Source organism: Sorghum bicolor, chromosome 10 (genome assembly GCF_000003195.3).
Source record: "Sorghum bicolor cultivar BTx623 chromosome 10, Sorghum_bicolor_NCBIv3, whole genome shotgun sequence".
In the NCBI taxonomy this organism is placed as follows: Eukaryota; Viridiplantae; Streptophyta; class Magnoliopsida; order Poales; family Poaceae; genus Sorghum; species Sorghum bicolor.
Window position 1 is genome coordinate 52,558,633 of NC_012879.2, and position 22,578 is coordinate 52,581,210.

At 42.3% G+C, this 22,578-nt stretch overlaps 2 protein-coding genes across 2 annotated transcripts; one reads left to right on the top strand and one right to left on the bottom strand.

The window, feature by feature from the left end:
• On the bottom strand, nucleotides 1,360–10,520 carry LOC8082261 (D-aminoacyl-tRNA deacylase). The gene is made up of 9 exons (XM_002438607.2): nucleotides 10,214–10,520; nucleotides 8,459–8,642; nucleotides 7,934–8,076; nucleotides 7,794–7,857; nucleotides 6,817–6,869; nucleotides 4,552–4,607; nucleotides 3,604–3,672; nucleotides 2,494–2,679; nucleotides 1,360–1,591 (listed from the first exon to the last, which is right to left on the bottom strand). Exons 1-9 carry the CDS (start codon nucleotides 10,313–10,315, stop codon nucleotides 1,504–1,506), a joined length of 945 nt encoding a protein of 314 aa, XP_002438652.1. The 5' UTR covers nucleotides 10,316–10,520; the 3' UTR covers nucleotides 1,360–1,503.
• LOC8065077 (phospholipase D alpha 2) lies at nucleotides 16,727–20,676 on the top strand. Its single transcript, XM_002437206.2, has 3 exons — nucleotides 16,727–17,278; nucleotides 17,397–19,305; nucleotides 19,832–20,676. Exons 1-3 carry the CDS (start codon nucleotides 17,171–17,173, stop codon nucleotides 20,263–20,265), a joined length of 2,451 nt encoding a protein of 816 aa, XP_002437251.1. The 5' UTR covers nucleotides 16,727–17,170; the 3' UTR covers nucleotides 20,266–20,676.

The window sequence follows — 22,578 nt, forward strand, 5'->3', positions numbered from 1 at the left end:
CTCATCAAAGAGGAAGATTGAGGACAATCCTAGGAGATGGCATGAACTTTTGTCTAAAGTGTTATAGCATCATTATTGTGTCTCTATACATGGTGCTACTAAAGTTACTTTTGAGTATATGAATAAGAAGTTGTGTTGCCTATGGAGGTAAATTTGGATGCATCATTGATAATATTGATGAGGTGTTTAATAAAAGAATTAAAGCTCTGAAGGAGATTGAGAGAGACAAAACTTGGGTTGCCTGTGCTTACAACAAGGAAAATCATTTCAAATTGGAGATTTGGTTTGGAACAATAGGTTTGGCAAGGTGTCTTCAAGTTGGGAAGGTCAATACAAAGTTATCAAAGTTGGGTCCAGAAATTTGTATTTCCTAGAGGCTTGCAAAGTGATTGTCTCAAGATCAATTAGTGGAAGGTATTTGAAGAAATGTTTTCTAAGCATTTGGCAAGAAGCTCAAGTGATGTCTAAACGATGGCTCCTGATATACATCTATTGCTATTAGAATAAATGCATCACCCTTAAGAGTAAAAGTAGTTGATGATGTGATATGGTTGTTATTGTTGTTATATGTCTGTAGATTTGGGAATCTCACATAAAAGCACGGGGTTATGTTAACAGTCATTTTGGGGGCAGGAAGTAAAACTAGCTAAGCCAGACCTTAGGGTCGGCTAGAGATCATTTAGTCCAAACAGACAACTAGGAAACATAAAAACATGTTTTCATTGCCGATGTAGGTGGCCTTGCTGATCCTAGATCGATACAAGAGTTTACCAAGAATAGAGGGTACTTGGCCTCTTGGGCCAAAAACTCTCAAAATGAAAGCTTCTTTAACCTCTAGCAACAATTGTAAGATACTCCATCTGTTGGCAATTGTGAGATACTCCCTCTGTTCTAAACTAAAAGTCATTTTTTCACTTCTCTAGATCATTGCTTTGTGTGCATCTATGTACCTTTGTGTGCATCTAAGTACATAGCAAAACCTCCGTATCTAGAAAAGTCAAAATGTCTTATAATTTCGAATAGAGGAGTGCAACTAAAGCTGCACCTTCTAGCACAATCAAGAAACAACTCTTCCCAAGCATTACAGCAGAGAGCCCGGTCCTACCTCACTAGTTTGGGGGATACAACAACCGAGGCTGCACTCTGTAGCAAGTCAGGAAACAAATCTTCGCAAGCATTACAGCAGAGCCCGGTCCAACCTTACTAGTATGGAAAGGATCAGGCACTGCGCGGGTATTTTGGTGTTTTCATTCCTAAACTCTTTGCAGCTCTTTAACGTCCTCTGGCAGAAGCAGCGCACGCTCTGACCAGAAAATCACAAATAACCAAACACAAGCGCACTCAGGGAATGCATGCATGTTATGGGCAAATTCAAGCTCTTGAATCACTTGTATTCTCTAGTCTTATTTCATCATATTTACTCAGCGTACGTGTGCCCAGGGAAATCAGCTCAAGCATTCACAACCTCCCCCAACATTTCGTGTCAATTACTGTTGCAGTACATCAGAAGAAATCACTAGGCTTTCCTATCCTAATGTTCTGCTCCTGCAAAAAGGATGTGACAGCATTTTTCTGCCAGCCCTTGAAGCTCCTGGAAAGGAAACGCCAAAAGATGCGTTAGAACAGGGTGACTGTAGCATACAATCAGTAGATTAGTTGCACTAATAGAATAATATTATGCACAAGCATAACTGCAGCCGAAACTATATATATATATAAAGGTTATTATCACAAAACATGTTGTGTATGCGTTGACACAAAAAGTTAAACCTTCATTATCTTAATTAAGATTCCACATATATGTCAAGAGCCCTTCGTGAACCTAGTACAGGTAGATTTAACTGAAACAGGATAAGTCATATCATGTCTATTTCAGCTGACTAATGTTTTTTCTAGTATATACAATTGAAATTTCCATGACAAGGAAGCTGAACTAGCTCAGTTGGTCGAAGGTGTTTATGTATACCCAGACCACCGATGTCCAAATCCTCATCAAGGTGAATTTGGGTGCCTATGTTTCTTATGTATACCCAGACCACCGATGTCCAAATCCTCATCAAGGTGAATTTGGGTGCCTATGTTTCTTCTTACAATATAATTACAATAATACGATAATAATAAAATACCATCTAGTTCCTCCTAGATTGGTCTAGTTTTTTTTTAATACATGACTGGTATTCTTTTAGCTCTATTTTTTCCTTGAAAATGTAGAGAACTGTATTCTTTTAGCTCTAAAGCAGAGCCTTATATATAGGAAAGCTATAAATCATAATGCAAAGAGTGTTAAATGGTTCCTTTTTTAATAAGGACTTCAATATATTAAAACAGTTAACACGGAGTACAAAGCTTTAGGATCTTCCACCACAAAGGATAAGCACGTAGCAAGTATTTTGCAATCCAAAACTACAGTAGCTACACAAGCTAAAATATGAATGCATTGAAGTAACATCTTTAATAGATTTTTAGATGCACCAAACTGGTTAGGACACTTACTTGTGATCAAGATGTGCAATAACTTCACCACCAGGAAATGCTGCCTTTGTGGCTTCGTAGGAAACTTTGATGGCATGCTTCCACATTCCAGCAACCTCTCCATAAGTCTTTCCATTTACTTGTGATGGTGTGTCCATTGGCAAGGAGTAGCCAGAGAGTAAATGACCGACCCATACACCATCTTTGCTGAAATATTTTGAAAATGAGACAGTTAGAATATAGGTATTCCTCGTGTACATCAAAATACTAATTTCTGCCCTTTCATAGAACACTAGAACAAGCATAAATTATATCTGAGAAAATTGGTAATGACAAGTCAGTTAACAACGAAAATGTTTCCGCTGACAAAAGATCCACCACAAGACAAATTCTGCACAAGTCCAGAGAGGTTATATAGAAAACTAGGATTGACCACACCCACATCAGCATCAATCAACACTCCCTTAACTAGCCTTGTACATGGTTTGGTTCCAACCCACTCAACCTGTCAAACTGCACCAGATCAGTCCAGTTAAATTGGATATGTGTGGTTTGGGGTTAAAAGTGTTTGTTTACAACCAGTGAGACAAGCTGAACCCATACCAAGTCTTGGCTGAGCTCTCAGCTCCTTGAGGAGGCTATGAAGGTCTTGGTTTCTTCCTCTGAAGATCAACACACAACACATACTGGATCCAATTGACATCCTTGTGGTGACAATGAAGGAAGGCTGAGGCCTTTATTTCCTCAAATGACTGTCAACACTCAGTGGTACTAGTCAGAGCTGCTCTTTCCTGCTTGTGATAAGCTCAGCAATGAGGACATGCGGTGGTCGCTGACTCGCTGTTGTTTTTTGCGTTACCTCTGTGTGTATGTGGGTTGCCGTGGGTTAGTCGTCAGGGCTATAGTGTTCTGGTTTTAGGGAGTTTTTCTGTTTATTAAACTGCGCGTCTATAGGCCTTTATAAACTAGGCTAATTCTATTCTTCTTCATTGAAGGGCAGAGCTCCTGCCATTATGTTAAAAAAATGGTCTTTTAACATTAGAAGTGCTAACATACAAAAAGGAAAATATACAGGGGAGACAGTGGATAATTAGAAATTGCTTTCAAGAATAACATTATCTCAATGCTTACATGACAATATCCATGTGACGAGGAACATAGTGACCACCTCCTATACCTAGTAGAACCTTTTCACAGTTCCTGCATAAAAAGAAATGAGTTTTCATGTGCTTATAAGAAAAAAGGGGGGAGTAAGAATACAACAAATAAATGCTTACAAGAAAAAGAAATTTCAAAGTAAATGGATATCATCACAAAGATGCTCATATGTAGAGAACACCATAGGATGTGAGGTAGGATGGCATGTGGGCAATGTCGCTAAATGTCGTAGAAACACCTATGGTAGTTTACAACTAAGATGGTTTTTGTGATGGTATTTTCCAAATTCACCTAATTTTAATTTACAAAGACAATTTCATTGATAAAATAACAATCAAGCAAAATGTGAATGCAATGTGTGCAATCAACAGTGGTGTACAAGGAATCTAAGATTTTGCATTATGCAAAAACAGCCAGAGCCTGGCCGGTAAAGAAAACACGGGATGAGATTAATTTGAGATCCACTTTAACAAGTTCTACTTATGCACTAAGCGCTCATATGTTCTCATTTAAAATTTGTAACTTTGGACTTTGAGAAAATTGGATGGATATGCTGCACAATGCTGGGAACAACACAATTGTGAGAATGCAAGGCAATTTTAAGTTCCACCAAGTGTGTTACTGCTTTTAGAATTTTAATATGCCTCATTATTTATTTATTTATTAAAAAATACTAAAGTGTATCTGCATATCGTCTTTTAGAAAAATGCTGTATCCACGTATCCGTATGCGCCTGATACTGATAAACGTATCTGTATCTGTGCTACATAGATCATGATACTGACCTAATTTTTAGCAACATGAAGTACCAATTTCTACAATCTACAGTTCATTGAGGATAATACTTTGTCTTTGTACAGACTGATAAAGTAAAATCCCCACAATGCTACTTTACATACAAGGAAAATCATATGTGCATACCTTTGCCAACTTCCAACAGCATCTCCATCCTCCAGACCAAGCCCTTTCCATAGAACCTGCAAGAATTGAAAAAATTCAATTCCATGTTTTCTTGAGAAGGTCACATTATAAGAGAACAGTTAAAAGCAAACATTCAAAATAAAGGATAAAACAGTAATAGCACTACCTTAATTGGGCACATATCACATGAAAATCTTTTCAATACTTTGTGAAAGCTTAGTTGATTGGGTATAGACGTATAGTGTGGGATGAATCGCATTGAGCATCTATAGACTTGGGGGGCAAGTTGCCTCCCCGGATTATATTCCTGATTAGTGATTACTAAATATACCCGACCTCCCCCTCTTTCGCGCGCGCAATTGTAGCGGGCGCTAAGTCGAAAACTAACATCCCCCGTAGTCATAGTGAAATTGCATGGCATATGGTATGATCAGAGTAGAAACCGACAAATAGTTCATGCCCTTTTCTTCTCACCGAAGTACCAAGGTCGAGATGGACGTAAGCCATGGTGGAAAGCGCAGGTCCAAAGCATCAACAGAGGCCAGCTTTTTGCTAACAACAATAGCAGGACAATGGGACAACCAATGGTGAAGGTAGACAAGGTTGATCAGATGTATCAACGAGTTCTCAGACATCATCCATCCATGACATTGATGGGGATGTCCCAGAGGTGGCAGCAGTAGGCACAGACTCGGATAGAGAGCCAGAATGAGTAGGACGACCGGCAGCATGGGTGGGGCCATCCTGGATAGGAAGCGACCAGGAAGATGGCTTGACCATGAATGTCATCACTACTGCTTGCAAGGGTATGCAACGAAAACCTTGTACTTGGGAGAGTCGACAATCGGTAGACAGGGTGCACCAGCACAGAGGATCGTGATGATGGCGGCAGGCCTTGGTGGCCCAACGATAACGACGAGCTTCACAGTGGCCCAGCGGTGCCAACGATGAGTGGCCTGACAAGGAGAGGAGGCTAGTTAGCAGGGTTCTACGTGACCTTCCTACGAGAGCGCCGCCCCCAGCAGAGATCAATCTCCCCGAGGGCAGCTGCGCGGCATCAGCAGTGGAAGCCTTAGGGCTCAAGAACAAAACCTAAACTCATAATACCATGAAAGCATAGTAGATCGGGTATGATGCATGGGATGAACTGCATTGAGCCTCTCGAGGTATATATACAGCATAATAGAGTTGGGAAGGGGGCAGTTGCCTCCCAATATATGTATCATGTATGCAATACCAGATTATAATCCTGATTACCAAATACTCTAACATCCCCCGCAATCATAGCATTGCAGACGGACAGACTAAAAAAGTCGAAGACTAGCACTTTGAAATGATCTGCACTATTCTATTGTCAACTAAGGGCCATAATGAGACCCAACACAAAGGTACATCCTTTTCTCAATGTGTTTGCACTTACTATTTAGCCAATGCCCCTGGCTCTCACTCAACCCCATATCCAAAATCGTTCTCTCAGGTCACCCAACCACCACTCAGTCCAAATCAATACGACAACTATAATTACTGGTTCTAGTTAATCATGTATGTGCTTAGTAGTAATCAAGGTGTGCCATTGGAACATGAGCACATTAATCTAGCAGTTGTACAAGTACAATTGTTGTACTAAAAGATACTTCTTACCACACTGTGCTAGATTCATGATAATGCTTGACTTACTACACATTCATGTTTGTGTCTCCTGAAGGTTAGTTAGACAAAAACAAGGTGCATGGTAGTTAAAAATGTTAATCACCAGCAGCAAAGGATGGACAATACAGGTAGGAAGAGCACAGTGCAGCTAGCACTCCACATTATGAGGAGATGGATGTCGGTGGAGAACGATTAGAGGTTGAGCTCACATTTGGAGGAGGGCAACAGCGTCATCAGAAATCGGAGGGAGCAGTAGAATTTGGATATTTGAGGGGCAGAAGAGATATGGGTTGAAGATCTTAGAGGAATCAGAGATAGACAATTAAACAAGATTGTAAAAGGATGTGCTTATGTTCTGGAGAGGTTCACATGTGATCCTGGCCCACATTACATGATCTGATGGCACAAGACAGAAGTTTCCACTTTCCAACTGATATGTGGCCCATTTAAGTATTGGGAATGCACCAAATTTTGATGTCTTGTTTTTGAATCTCCACATTCTACATGATCCTGACAGCCCAACAAATAAACACCGTCTGCTTGTGCAAATCCACAAGAAAAAACTAAGGAGTACATCGTAATAAACACAGAGAGGGAGGGAAGGAGGGAGCTCACTAGAGCAATTGCCTGCGCAGCATCTTGTCTACCCCAGTGGTCTTCTGTACTTCCTGGCATTATTATAGCAGACCAATACTGAGGTTAGCAATTCAGATCCAGCAGACACGATGGGAGTATAGAACCTAATATTCATTATGCCTATTAATTCATCTGCTGGAGTGGAGCTATATTTACATCAGTGAGTTTTTTTTTTTTTTTTTTTTGCGAAATACATCAGTGAGTTGAGTTCACATAAACTCAAAGGCCTTTTGGAAAGGTCCACAAGATAGAGCACAAAATATTGGTTGCTTGCATCTTGTTCATCCTGTCCATGTTATAAGAAGCATCTCTTTCCAAAAGTTCACATGCTTAAGTTGACTAAGTAGCTTTTATTTATAATTTTTCTGAGGACATGACTATATGATCATTGTAAATGACTGAGCTTGAAATTTTTGTGTTCTTGTATAGAAACGTCTGGTATCAAACTGGATCAATTGTTGCACAGTCAATAGGGGCAAATTACATCATGGAACTAAAATAAAAGTCAAAAGGTAAATTTAAACTAGAGGTAGTATACTGTATACACTAACTTGCAAAGTAAAATCGACAAGGGAAAAAAACAAAAAAGGAATAACATCCCACCCACAAGTATAGTATGGTTCCAGCATTCAGATACCCCACTACTGCTGATTCCAATTAAATCAAACAATATGTTGGAAAGACTCCTGTTGATTATGGAAATACATGTACACTTGCAACTTCAAAACGGGATTGCGCTGCCTGAAGAATGTGAATAAGAGTTGAGGATGGTGTCGTGTAGGAGGTAAAGACGGCAGGACTAACGTTTAATGGGTCAAAGAGGTTGCTAAGCTAACTGTAGGGCTTTTCTGTAAACTGTAAAAAGAACTTTCAAGAGAGTCCATGGCAAAAAAAGACAGGTTAGATGATGACATGCAAGAAACGGAAAAATAAAAAGGATGCACATAAGCACATACCTATCTCAACAAACATGGTGGGTGTGCTGGTAACTGGTCCATGGTGAGTAGCCTCAAGCGTAATCTTCACAAACAATCATAATTACAGATCAGTTCAGTTCACTCAGAAAGTCATGGGTCACTATTGCAAAGCAAACTACCTCAAACTCTGGAACGAGGCCTTGTTCTGCAGCTATCTTTTGCATCAGCCGGAGCCAAGGGCCAATGCGAGGACTTGGAATTGCTGCCCATCCAGGAATCCCTCCTTGGGGTGGGGTTTCATCCTCCTTCAGATGTGGCACACCTTTATATGTGTGTCTACCGGTAAGAACATATGTACATTATCAAGCAACAGACAGTTGATGAAATGATAATTTCAACAAACCAACAGATGTGTATGCATGTTGCTCAAAAAACATAGTGCTATAACTAGTAGACAAAACAATAAGAAATACATGGAAGGCCATTACAGAACTTGTTGGATTGTGTACCAAGCAAAATCAATGGACTGCCAGTATGCTATAACTAATATAACTAACATGGTCCAATATCCTTTCGAATTTATCGAACGCATATCTATGATATATCTCATGAATCAAATGGTGTTCAGCAAGAAACCAAAAAAAAATCAAGCATTTGACCTTGCCATTGGGATAAATGGGATCACATATGAGAGAAGAACAGACCAATTGGATGCACTGTGAGTGCTGGACGTTTGGAGACTGCAGTGTGTTTGCTGAGAAATATGACCTCAGAAACAGACTCTCCAGTGGCTTCCTGCCATCGCTGGTCAAGATCATCCTCTGCGATAATGCTATGCTCATGCTTCAATAATCGAACATTCCCATTAGTAAAACTTTCCATCCCCTCCTACAAAACAATATGGGCACACATTAATTGGAACCAGAACCATGATAAAATATGAATTTAGAAAACTGCTGAAATGCAGAGCATCAACTAACATAAGTTGGATGCCTTCCTTTTCACATTATTAAAGAAATAGATCAAAACTTAAATGAGTTCAGATCCCCTTCTGCCTGGTACATAATGCATTTGCGTCCAATGCATGACCCGAGGTTTCAGTCTCAGAATACCACTGAGAAAATGCATTTTATGCAGCATCAACTCATGAAATCACTGTCTCACTGAGCATAAAATTTCTAAAACAGGAATGCAATCAAGTCCAGTGTACTTCTCATAGAACAAATAATGTTAGAATAATACTCAAAATGCACAGGCTCACAAAGTATAATGAACAAAATAACAAATTTTGAAGCCAATTCTAATTTTATTCAATACCCAGCACAAGGGCATGGGCTGATGCCTTTAGGGACAGCCTTGAGGGACATGAGTCCAAGATATCAAGCATCGATAACGTGAGCGAATAGAGTCATGAGTCAAGATCAGTACATAAATTTGGGTCCGTTTGGATCCACTAATGCTTATAGTTAGCAGCTAAAATTAGTACTAGTGAATCCAAAATGACCTGCTAATAGACCAACTAAGTATTAGCTAAGGGGTTGCTAACTATTAAGGCCCGTTTGGATGAACTAGGGCTATTTATTAGTTGGGGCTAAAAGTTAGCCCAAATTAGCAAGAAAATTGGCCAGCATATTGGGTAACAACTATTTGGAGACTTGGCATATTAGCCCTCCTGTTTGGATGGACTAGGTCTAATTTTAGCTAATTTTTAGCCAGCTAACAATTAGCTCTTGGTATCCAAACAGGCCCAGTTTCACTAGCAAGTTTGGGGCTGTAATAGGTGCCAACCACCTATTAGCAACATATTAGTAGGTGGATCCAAACAGCTCCCTGCTAATAATTAGCTAGCTAATTGTAAGTGGCTATTAGCCAGCTAACTAATATTACAAGTGGATCCAAAGAGGCCCAAAATGTGAATGAATATGCTTGGTCCCCTCCCTCACCCAAGTTGGATCAACCTCAGAAAAATACTACACACAAGCCCAGTAAAAGTCAGGAAGCCATGATCCCAACAACTGATTATCTTTCTATCATGGGCTATAAAATTGCCTTGCACACTGCTAAAATAGGATACCTATGCCCAAAAGAACTTTGTTAAGTACTATTAAAGACAAAATTCATCATACCTACTTAGATATCCGTGGCTACATGAAAATCCTATAGGCGCGGTAGTCATTCATACATCCCGAATTGCACAGTTGCCTAAAGCTACACGACTGTGCATCCTGTTTCACACCGCAAACAAAACCATCCGGAGCATTAGGCACAATCTCAACTCACAATGACAAGTAGCACCGCAACTCCACACACACAGATAATATTGGTGGTCGACGCATACGAATTACTGCAAAATAGGAGATAGCGCAACACACAACCGGATGGGCCGGATCGAGACTTATATGGGGATTAAATCAGATCAGACAGATGGGGCTTAGACAGAGGCTCTGTTCTGTTCTTACGGCGATGGGCGGGCCGGGGGACCATCCGGGCATGGCGAGGAAGGCGGCGGCGGGCCCAATGGACGCCGGGTCCGACGTCGTGGCCACCACCAGCACGACCATCTTCTCCTCCTCAAACTCCAACGCCTCGGCTGCTCCGCGAGCGCCTACACCACCTCGACCTGGGAGAGCACTCTCGATTCTCCAATACTGTGGCGCAACAAGACGGTAATCGGGGGAGGCAAGTAGAACGAGGATTTCGTGGACAGCAGGTCTCGCCGTTTTGGTTTTCGCTTCAAAAACTGCGGCGGACAGGGAATCGGGGGCGCACCCGTCCGTATCTGTGGGCTGTGCCTACCAGGCTGTGGGCTCTGAGCTGTGGGCCTGCGGGTCTACCGAAATTCCGAAAATGGTATTGATCGGAGCGGGTAATGGATTAATGCCTTTACGTACCAAATTACTTAAAAAATAATCACAAAATTAGCTACCAGCTCCAGTCCGCCAAAGTCATTTCCTTTAGAAGTCTACAATGTTGCTTTGCAAAAGAATAGAGTATCTAAGATCTATGAGTTTTATTACATCATCTCTCTGTCTAAAAAAAGTCATTCTTGTTTTCCAAAAAGTCAGCAAATTTAAACTTTGACCAAATATATTTAATAAAATATTAATATTTATGGTACATAAATAATACCATTATTTAGATCATTGAATATACTTTTATAATAAAATTATTTGGAGATATAAATGTTGCACGCGTTTTCTACAGATCTAATCAAAGTTAAAAAGTTTGACTCCCGTAGCGACTCTATTTTTAGGATGGAGGGAGTAAAACCTATTATATTATTTTGTTCTAAAATATAGTTTATTTAGTTGGTTTTATCCTAAATCAAATTTCTTTATTTTAACAGAATTTTGTGGAATATAATATAATAAACAAATGGAAAAACAAAATATTTGTTGAATTTAATTAAGCTAATTTAATGTTTTAGATGTGATGAATCTTTTTTATAAATAAACTAAGCTAAAATTAAAGAGGTTTAATTTTAATAAAATTAAAGTGAACTATAATTGAAAACAAATGGGGCACTATTTGGCAATGCTCCCGTACAACTTGGGCCTTGTTTAGTTCTAAAAAATTTTGCAAAACAGGTACTGTAGCACTTTCGTTTGTATTTGACAAATATTGTCCAATCATAGACTAACTAGGCTCAAAAGATTCGTCTCGTCAATTCCGACCAAATTATGCAATTAGTTTTTATTTTCGTCTATATTTAATACTCCATGCATGCGTCTAAAGATTCGATGTGACGGAGAATCTGAAAAAATTTACAAAATTTTTTGGGAACTAAACAAGGCCTTGACGATTTTCAGTTTTATAGATTTTTCTTGTTGTATTTTTTTTTTTTGCCATAGTGTTGGTTTACAAGTATTTCATGGTTACGCCTTATTTGGTTGGGCTCCCTCTAGTTTTTATACTCCTCAAAGTGAAGGAACCACAAAATGTGATCTATCTGGACTCCTAATTTATTTTGATTGGAGAGGAAAAAAAAACAGCCCATGTGAACAATGTTATTATCGGAACGTGGTCCAAGGACGTGCTCTCTCGCCTTGCCTCAGGCCTTGTTTAGTTCCCTGAAAATTTTGCAAAATTTTTTACATTCCCCGTCACATCGAATCTTTAGACGTATGCATGGAGTATTAAATATAGACGAAAATAAAAACTAATTGCACAGTTTGATCGGAATTGACGAAACGAATCTTTTGAGCCTAGTTAGTCCATGATTGGACAATATTTGTCAAATACAAACGAAAGTGCTACAGTGTCGATTTTGCAAAAATTTTCGGAACTAAACAAGGCCTCAACTGACAAAGCAAAGACTTTTGCTTTCTCTATCTGTTCTCCATTTCTCCCATCTTCCTATGGATTGCGAGCTCATCAATGGGAGGGGCCTAAAGTAACCTTGATCGCGTGGGAGGGAGGTTTTGGCTCGCCTGCAAGAGCAAGGAAAGCCTTGTGTCGGCGTTTAGACTCGTGGTCTAGACATAAACGAGTATAAGTATGCATGACTATCTAAGCCTGAATGGTGATGTAAGTGGAACACAGAGAGTTTATACTAGTTCGGGCTGAGGATGCCCTACGTCCAGTGAGATCGGGGATCTGTATTACCTTGCACCCAAAGGTGCTTGTAGTAGGGGTGTACAAGCGGGTTGCGAGAGAGGGCTAAGTCCCAGGTCTCGGCTTTGTGTGGTGGACAGAGTGCTAGTTGCTACCCTGCGAGTGTAGTCGCTTGGAGTGTGGTGATCTTGTGTTGTGTGTTAGGATGGACCTGTCTTGGTCGTGAGCCCTGGCTCCCCTTTTATAGCCTCAAGGGGAAACAGGTATTTACATGAGTGATTGGAGATTTCCTCTGCTGAGTGGTGAAGCCACAGTCCCAACCCTGTAGAAGTTTGTCCATCCCATCCTTGAGGTATGGCTGACAGCATGGTTGCTCCTGTGGGGGGTTACCGAGCCATGTTGGAGTCGTGGGGGTCGGATCGGCGATACTGCAGCCTGTCATGTTAACAGTGAGAGAAGACAGCAAATAGTGATGTTGATCATCCCCTCACATTCCCCTTTTACTGTGAGGCGGTACGTCACAGTAAAAAGAGTTAAGGTTACAGTGAAAGAGGTGAGGCTGCAGTGTCCAGGGTGGTTGGAATAGTTCGCCACCATGCCCTACTGCGATATGGGAGTCATTGTGCCTGTCACATCGTGGGTACGGGCACCGTGCGTTGGAAGCCTTGCTCTGGTCAGGCGAGGCGGCGTTGGCACCCAAGCCCTATAGGGGTCGGGCGAGACGGAACTTACGCCCGAGGCCAAGGGGGTCGGGCGAGACGGTGTCAGCGTCCGAGCCCTAGAGGGGTCGGGCGAGACGGAACTCGTGCCCGAGGCCAAGGGGTCGGGCGAGCCGCGATTTGGGCCCGAGATCGAGGAGACAGACGTGTTGGGGCCCGCGTCCTGGCGATTGTGGATGGTTGAGTTCGTCTTTTGCGATTTTTATTGCTCTGATTTGGGTATTCCTTTTTATTGTACCCAACACCTTGCCAAGGTGAGCAAGGTTGCTAAGCAAAACAAAGATTTTAGGCCTTGTTTAGTTCACCCCAAAAACCCAAAACTTTTCAAGATTTCCCGTCACATCAAATCTTACGGCACATGCATAGAACATTAAATATAGATGAAAATAAAAAAACTAATTACACAGTTTGTCTGTAAATCGCGAGACGAATCTTTTAAGCCTAATTGCTCCATGATTGGATAATGTTTGTCAAATAAAAACGAAAGTGCTACAATGTCGTTTTTCCAAAAAAATTTGGAACTAAACAAGGCCTTAGACACTTACCAAAAGAATGTCCTTTCTAAGCAAGGCAAGGGGAGGGAACTTGACTAAACATAACCTAGAGGAAAAAGTCCAAATTAACTCTATCAACTTTTGCGAAAGTCTACTTTTCCTCCCTAAACTTTAAAATCGGATAAATCATCTCCATAAACTTAAAAAATGTTTGTTTTACCTCTCTGACTGATTATAAGCGGTTTCAAAGGCGGTTTTGTCTTTTTTTATTATATATTTTCGCTAAATATTTTAAAAATCATAGTAAATCAAAAAATTATAAAATAGAGATCCAAATTTATTGGACTTCACATGGATAGATTTACACAGTAAACATATAATATGGTATGCTTTAGCATTTTTTATGTAGTTTTAGATCTATGTTTTTATGTAATTAATTCATAGCCGTAGTTTCTATGGTTCTATTGTGGTGAAATTTTTATGATGGGCTAATTATTGTATGCTTGAATTATAGTGAAAATTCATACTCATTAGATCATAGCTAAATTAGTTATAGATTTATATATTCTCTATGTAGATCTACTCATGTGAAGTCCAACAAAATTGGATTTTCTATTTTCTATTTTTTCTTTGATTTACTATGATTTTTTAAAGATTTGGTCAAAATGAATAAAAAAGAAAGAGACAAAACCGCCTTTGAAAACTATTTATAATCAGTCAAGGAGGTAAATTGAATGATTTTAGAAGTTTAGAAAGGTGGTTTACTCAATTTTAGAGTTTAGAAAGAAAAAATAGACTTTTATAAAAATTAAAGAAGGTAGTGTGGACTTTTTTCTAACGAAGATTTTATTAGAACAAGTCTTTGTTATTAAACCGCCAACAACAAAGTCCCCCCAAGCCTCATCAACCTCGACGCCTGATGCCTCGAACGGCCAAGCCTCCAACACTAGCCGCTTGTGCATTTCTGGCTTCTCCCAAACTCAATCAGTGACCGCCGACGGCCCGCCCCAAGCCAGCATGAAGAGGAATGGGCCACTGCACCGTAGGCCAGAGTGGAGCCAGAGCCTAAAGGCGCCCTTTGCACCTACGACTTTGCCGACTCACCCTATCGCGCCCTCCCCTCTGGATTTATGTGACCATGGCAAGCAGGAGTAGTGGTAGCAAAGCCATGACATGCCAATGACGGGGGAGGCCGAAGCGAAGCACCTCTAGCGGCCTCATTGTCTCGCTGCCCTTTTCTAGTCTTCTCCAGACTCTAGCTCTTCGCAACCACGCCTAACAAGAGTAGTGACACTACGACAACATGTGGGAGAGCTCTAGATCTCAATGATTTTTTTAGTACATTTTTTTATGTTTTATATCTTTCTATTTCCTTTTTATAACTACAATTTGTTACTTTCTTTATTTGATTTTGTATTTTTCATGTTTTATTTGGTTTCCTTTTTATATTCTTCTATTTTTCACTTCTCTTTTATTTTATGTTTTCTATTATTTTTCATACTTTTAATTTATATTATTTTATTTTATTCTCCTTTTATTTTACTCTAATTGGTTTTTTTACCCTGCGCACCATTGCGGTCCACTTGTCTACGGCCCAACAAAAGTCCAAATAAAAAGATGGTCGGCAGGTTAGACCCAATTACTTTTTTGAAGAAAAAAAAACGAAAGCCCAAGATTGCCGCACTGCCACTTGGGCCTGCTGTTGTTTTGACCCGAGTTCAGCCACTTCAGCGTCTTTGCATTGCGCGATCTTTTGTCTGCTTCTTTGCGCTGATTTGAATCTAAAAGATCTCGTTTAGCCTAAAACCTAAAAACTTTTTAATATTTTCTGTTAGATCAAAATTTATGACACATGTATATAATATTAAATATATAGATAAAAAATAATTAATTAAACAGTTTGCCTATAATTTATAAAATGAATCTTTAGTTCACGATTATATAATAATTGACAAATAAAAACGAAAATACTACACTGTCCAAAAACTTTTCACTTTCTCAACTAAGGCCTCGTTTAGTTCATTTTTTTTTGCAAAATGAATACTATAGTGCTTGCATTTGTATTTGACAAATATTGTTTAATCATGGACTAACTAAACTTAAAAGATTTATCTCGCAAATTATAGGCAAAACTATGTAATTAGTTATATTTTTTATTTATATTTAATACTTAAGATTAGATGTGACAAAGAATGTGGAAAAATTTGTAATTGTTTTTTGAACACCTGAACAAAGCCTAAGGCCTTGTTTAGTTCACCCCAAAAACCAAAAAGTTTTCAAGATTCTCTGTCACATCGAATTTTTCGGCACATGCATGAAGCATTTAGTATAGATAAAAATAAAAATTAATTGCATAATTTAACTGTAAATCGCGAGACGAATCTTTTGATTCTAGGTAGTCCATGATTGGACAATATTTGCCACAAACAAACGAAAGTGCTACAGTAGCGAAATCCAAAATCTTTTCGCATCTTGCAAAAATTTCTGGTTCAATGCACTGTAGCATTTTCGTTTGTTTGTGGCAAATATTGTTCAATTATGGACTAATTAGGCTCAAAAGATTCATCTCGTGATTTACAGACAAACTGTGTAATTAGTTTTTATTTTTTACTATATTTAATACTTCATGCATGTGTCGCAAGATTCGATGTGACGGAAAATCTTGAAAATTTTTGGGTAAACTAAACAAGGCCTAACTTCCTCCGAGACGACTGCGAGCACCACGAGAAGTCGTCTCCGTCCATGGCGCACTTCTCCTGCACAAAACAGGCGACTGTTAGTACAAGCAGGGAGGGCGAGCAGGGTACGCGGCGAGAGCGACCAAGGAGGATGAGCAGAGATGGCGCGGTCGAACCTCGGCAAGGGATCGGAGCTGCTGGCAGCGGCGACCAAGAAGAGGATTAGGTTTCCAGTGGCTGGTGGAGGCAGCCAAGAAGCTTGCATGTGCCAAGAAGCTCACGTGCGGTGTGCGGCGTGCGGCCAGGAAGAGGATCAGCTGTGGTCCGGATTATAACTAGCCCAAATAATCACCTCTTTGGAGGGATAGTTTTTTTGTATGAGTTAATTGCAAAAAACTAACTCTAAACTTCATGTTTGATTACTTTGGGGCTAGTTGAGCCCAAAGTAGCTCAAACTAGCTCTTTCTGTGAGATCCAAACAGGGCCTTTGTGTGACCACTTCGAGTGGCCTCCTCCATTGACAGTGTCGTGGATATTGGACTTTGGTGACCCGACGCTGACGCACTCAGAGAGTCACAGTTCATTAGGCATTGGATTCTCCCTGATCTGCTCTGTTTCTTCATCATCAGGCTTCAGTCAATCGTCTGCAAATTACTTTCCTTCCTCTGTTCCACTTCCATCCCGAATTAATCCCCTCTTAATTTCTCCGCACATTCTCTAGCTCTGAATTATATCCAAATCAGCCAGCCTTAATTTCTCCCTTAATTTCCTGCCACGCTTGGTGATTTTTTTTGTTGGCGATCACATCAGCGAGCGCGTCCACCTTTGACGAAAGCTGATAGAGTGACAGGTCTTTGTCTCCCACCTATTGGCACATTGTTTCCTCCGTTCTTGAACTGGAAGCTGGAAGGGTGAAGTTGTCTTGCACAGCAGCACAAGGGAGCTGTGGAGGAGGAGGTGGAGGTGCAGCCATGGCGCACCTGCTGCTGCACGGCACTCTCGATGCCACCATCCTGGAGGCCGACCACCTCACCAACCCCACCCGCGCCACCGGCGGCGCCCCCGGGATTTTCCGCAAGGTAAAATCGGCCGACTCTATCTTGTCTTCATCGGAAATGCTAGCAGTAGCTTCCTTGCTTTGCTTCGTTCGGATTCGAGATCTGTGGCTCGTCTGATTCGTTCGTGCCGCGCGTGTAGTTCGTGGAGGGATTCGAGGAGTCGCTCGGCCTCGGCCAGGGCTCCACGCGGCTGTACGCGACGGTGGACCTCGGCCGCGCGCGCGTGGGCCGGACGCGGGTCATCACCGGCGACCCCGTGAACCCGCGCTGGTACGAGGCGTTCCACATCTACTGCGCCCACTTCGCCTCCAACGTCGTCTTCTCCGTCAAGGCCGCGCAGCCCATCGGCGCCACGCTCATCGGCCGCGCCTACCTCCCCGTCCGGGACCTCATCGCGGGACAGGAGATCGAGCGCTCGCTCGACATCCTCAACGCCAGCAAGAAGCGGCTCCCGCACGGGCCCAAGCTACGCGTGCGCCTGCGGTTCCAGGACGTGGCCGCCGACCGCCGCGGGTGGGGCCGGGGCGTCGGCGGCGCGCGGTACCCCGGCGTGCCCTACACCTTCTTCTCGCAGCGGCCCGGGTGCAGGGTCACGCTGTACCAGGACGCGCACACGCCCGACGCGTTCGCTCCCAGGATCCCGCTCGCCGGGGGCCGCTTCTACGAGCCGGGCAGGTGCTGGGAGGACGTGTTCGACGCCATCAGCAACGCGCGCCACCTCATCTACATCACCGGATGGTCGGTTTACACTGAGATCACGCTGTTGAGGGATGGCAGCCGGCCGCGCCCCGGTGGCGACGCCACCCTCGGCGAGCTCCTGAAGCGCAAGGCAAGCGAAGGAGTGCGGGTGCTCATGCTGGTGTGGGACGACCGCACCTCCGTCGAGTCCCTCGGGATGAAGTGGGGGTTCATGAGCACGCACGACGCCGAGACGGCGGAGTACTTCCGCGGCAGCGACGTGCACTGCGTCCTCTGCCCCCGCAACCCCGACGCCGGCAGCAGCGCCGTCATGGGTGCGCAGATCGCCTACATGATCACGCACCACCAGAAGATCATCGTGGTCGACCACGAAATGCCGGCGAGGCACAGTGACCGCCGCCGCATCCTCAGCTTCGTCGGCGGCCTCGACCTCTGCGATGGCCGCTATGACACGCAGTTTCACTCCCTGTTCCGGACTCTAGATACAGCGCACCACAAGGATTTCCACCAGCCCAACCTCACTGGTGCGTCCATCAACAATGGTGGGCCGAGGGAGCCATGGCACGACATCCACTCCAAGATCGAAGGCCCAGCCGCATGGGACGTGCTCTACAACTTTGAACAGCGGTGGAGGAAGCAAGGAGGCAGCATTGATCTCCTCGTTGACCTCAAAGCTTTGGTGAACCTGATCATACCACCGTCGCCAGTGATGTTCCCGGAAGACCAGGAGACATGGAACGTGCAGCTATTCCGCTCCATTGATGGCGGTGCGTGCTATGGCTTCCCTAGCACCCCAGAGGCTGCAGCTCAATCTGGACTTGTCAGTGGCAAGAATAATGTCCTTGACAGGAGCATCCAGGATGCCTACATCCATGCCATACGCCGTGCCAAGCACTTCATTTACATCGAGAACCAGTACTTCCTTGGCAGCTCATTCGGGTGGAAAGCCGACGGCATAAAGCCAGAGGAGATTGAAGCACTGCATCTTATCCCAAGAGAGCTCTCACTGAAGATTGTGAGCAAGATTGAAGCTGGTGAGCATTTTGCAGTCTATGTTGTCCTGCCAATGTGGCCAGAAGGCCCTCCTGCTGGTGGATCGGTGCAGGCCATACTTGACTGGCAGAGGAGGACTATGGACATGATGTACAATGACATTTCTGTTGCACTTGAGGCAAAGAGGATTGACAGGAACCCGAGGGATTACCTTACATTCTTCTGCTTGGGGAACAGGGAGGTGAAGATGAGTGGTGAGTATGAACCTTCAGGTCGTCCACTTGATGGGACAGACTATGCTCGGGCACAGAATGCACGGCGCTTCATGATCTACGTTCATTCCAAGATGATGATAGGTATGCCTCCAAATATGATCAATTTCCTTGTCTAGAACTGCGGATTTACTCATATGCTGTTTCAAATTCAATCTGCTGCATCGATAGGATGTTTCAGATTTTCCATGTTCCATTCTTGTAAATATTTTAGAATCATCTTTCCAAATTCTGACACACGCAAGCTTGAATACTCAAATTCAGGTATATGTATATCCACATTGTTCTGTTCTTGCTGTCAGAACGGACTGCTGAAATTGTCACCTAGTCTTATTTTAGTTCATACACTATCAAGACACGTTTCATGTGGTTAAAGTTAAATCTGTCTAACATGTAACACCCTCATGTAATTAGAAGTGCATAGTAGCTCAAATTTGCGCTTCAGGATTTATTTAAAAGAATTGTATTTCAGAACCATACATATCTTCAGTGTTCCATTCTTGCTGTCTGATATCGACATATCGTCACCTACTCTTATCAGTTCCTACACAGTTTCATGTGGTTGAAGTTTAATATTTATAACCTGTAATCTGACATTGTCTTGTTCCAGTGGACGATGAATACATCATCGTTGGATCTGCCAACATCAATCAGCGCTCAATGGATGGGGGCAGGGACTCTGAGATCGCCATGGGCGCCTACCAGCCGTGCCACCTGAACACCAAAGGCCAGGTCGCCCGAGGTCAGGTCCACGGCTTCCGGATGTCGCTGTGGTATGAGCACCTCGGTGTGCTACACGACGATTTCCTCAACCCCGGCAGCCTGGAGTGTGTTCAGAGGGTGAACCAGATGGCTGACAAGTATTGGGACCTCTACGCTAGCGATAGCCTCGACGCCGACCTCCCTGGGCACCTGCTCAGGTACCCGGTCACCGTCACGAAGGAGGGCACGGTGACAGAGCTCCCGGGGGCGAAATTCTTCCCCGACACGCAGGCGCTTGTGCTTGGGGCGCTAGGGAAATTTCCTCCTTTCCTCACTACATAGAGAAATCTTCTGAACTTGTTACCATGTGACGTTTATAGGCTGAACTGGTTGATCAGCTAGTCTGAGGTATGAAAATTTCCCGGTCCTTGCAGGGTGCATAGCGCATACTATAGTACTACTAGACTGCTGAATTTCTGAAGGAATGTGACTTGAGTTGGCTGACGCATGAGCTGCAGAAAATTCAGACTTGATTGGCTAGGATTGACTTGTTGGATCCTAGACAGGTTTTTAAAGGTTCTGGTCTGTTATGGTCAATAAACCTGCCGGTTGGTCAAATTCGTCCGAGCGTAGACTTCATCTCCTTTTCCAGTCCTTGAGCTGGAGAAGCCTTCAGCTTGCCCTGTAATCTTGAGTACTGGAGTTCAGGTGCATTCGCAAATATTAAGTTCGGAACCATGCTTCTTTGTCCCAGTGAACTGGTACGTGCTTGCTGAATTGCTAGATGATAATATCTTTTTTTTTCCTTTGAAAATTTACCATGGATGGTACTAGATTGGTTAAAATTTTCTCACCTAAAAAATTTTCATCCATATCCATCCCATCGAATCTTTGGTCACATGCATGAAACATTAAATGTAGATAAAAAATAAACTAATTACACAGTTTTGTTGAAAATCACGAGACGAATCTTTTAAGCCTAGTTAGTCCATGATTAGCCTTAAGTGCTACAGTAACCCTAACCCATATGTACTAATGATAGATTAATTATGCTTAATAGATTTGTTTTGCAGTTTCTAGACGAGCTATGTAATTTATTTTTTTTATGAGTTTCTAAAAACCCCTCTCGACATACTTTCGACACATCCGATGTGACACCTAAAAATTTTTCATCTCCAATCTAAACAGGCCCTAATAGTAGTAGAAAAATAAGGAAAAGACAGTTATATTTCATAGAATATCCTGAGATTACAAGAAGCATTTCCAAAGGTAGGTAGGAGTATCATAATCTCTGGTCAGAAATGGAGGGACATTGGTGTCATGTCATTCATTGACTTCTTTATTTTTTTGCTGGTCCAGTCTTTGATGGAAGAGGAAATGGTGTGGTGATTGGTGAGCGCTGATCACTTGATCATCGGTGACCATCTTTGGAGTTTGGACCAGTTGATGCTTTCAGCTTTTCTTGCCCTCCTCATTTGATTCCTTTCCTTTTCTTCTGCATCAAGCCGGTTCCTTCCAGTTTATTCCCTCGTTCTCTGTATGACTGTATCCACCAATTTCACCCTCGTTTAAAGTGGATGCACGCTTTAGGGCAGCAAAGATACGATACTATACGATCTTAAGCATACTTTCTGCATCACCAAATCTCACGTCTAAGGCCTTGTTTAGTTCTCCAAAAATTTTACAAAATTTTTCAGATCCTCCATCACATCAAATCTTTAGACGTATGCATAGAGTATTAAACATAGACGAAAATAAAAACTAATTGCACAGTTTGGTCGGAATTGACGAGACGAATCTTTTAAGTCTACTTAGTCCATGATTGGACAATATTTGTCAAATACAAACGAAAGTGATACCGTGTCGATTTCCAAAAATTTTTGGAACTAAACAAGGCCTAAATATTGTTCTAATACTTTCTTCATTGCCTCAGGCCAGTCTCAAAGTAGTTTTATTAGAGTTTCATATACATTAAATATGCTAATGTGACACTATATTAATGATGAAGAGAGATGATAAGAGTTTAATGAGAATAAAGATAGTCATAGGGATAAAACTCTTTTGCACTATTTTTACAATATGGATATGTTAAAAACTGAATCACAAAACCTCCATGGAGGACGACCTCACAATCAAACACACCTCTCGGATACGTGTTCAGCGTTTGTTAGGAACCACGTGGATCACACGCGCCATTTGGGCGTCCGAAATCGCGACACGCGCTTAATCCACCGACCGGTCCCACCGCGATCCGTATCCGCGACACGAGTGGTTACAGGTTTCGAGCATTCATACCGCCACGCACGCCTCCCCGTCTCTGTCCAACTCACACCAAGTTGGAATTGGAATGGCCACCCATGCGGCCATGCCCATTGCCCAGCCCAGCGCACAACAACCGTCGTCTACACCCAGAACCAGAAGAAAATATTTTAGGCCTTGTTTAGTTCTAAAAATTTTGCAAACTTTTTTAGATTTTCCGTCACATCGAATCTTTAGACGTATGCATGGAGTATTAAATATAGATAAAAATAAAAACTAATTGCACAGTTTGGTCGGAATTGACGAGACGAATTTTTTGAGCCTAGTTAGTCCATAATTGGACAATATTTGTCAAATACAAACGAAAGTGCTACTATTCCTATTTTGCAAAATTTT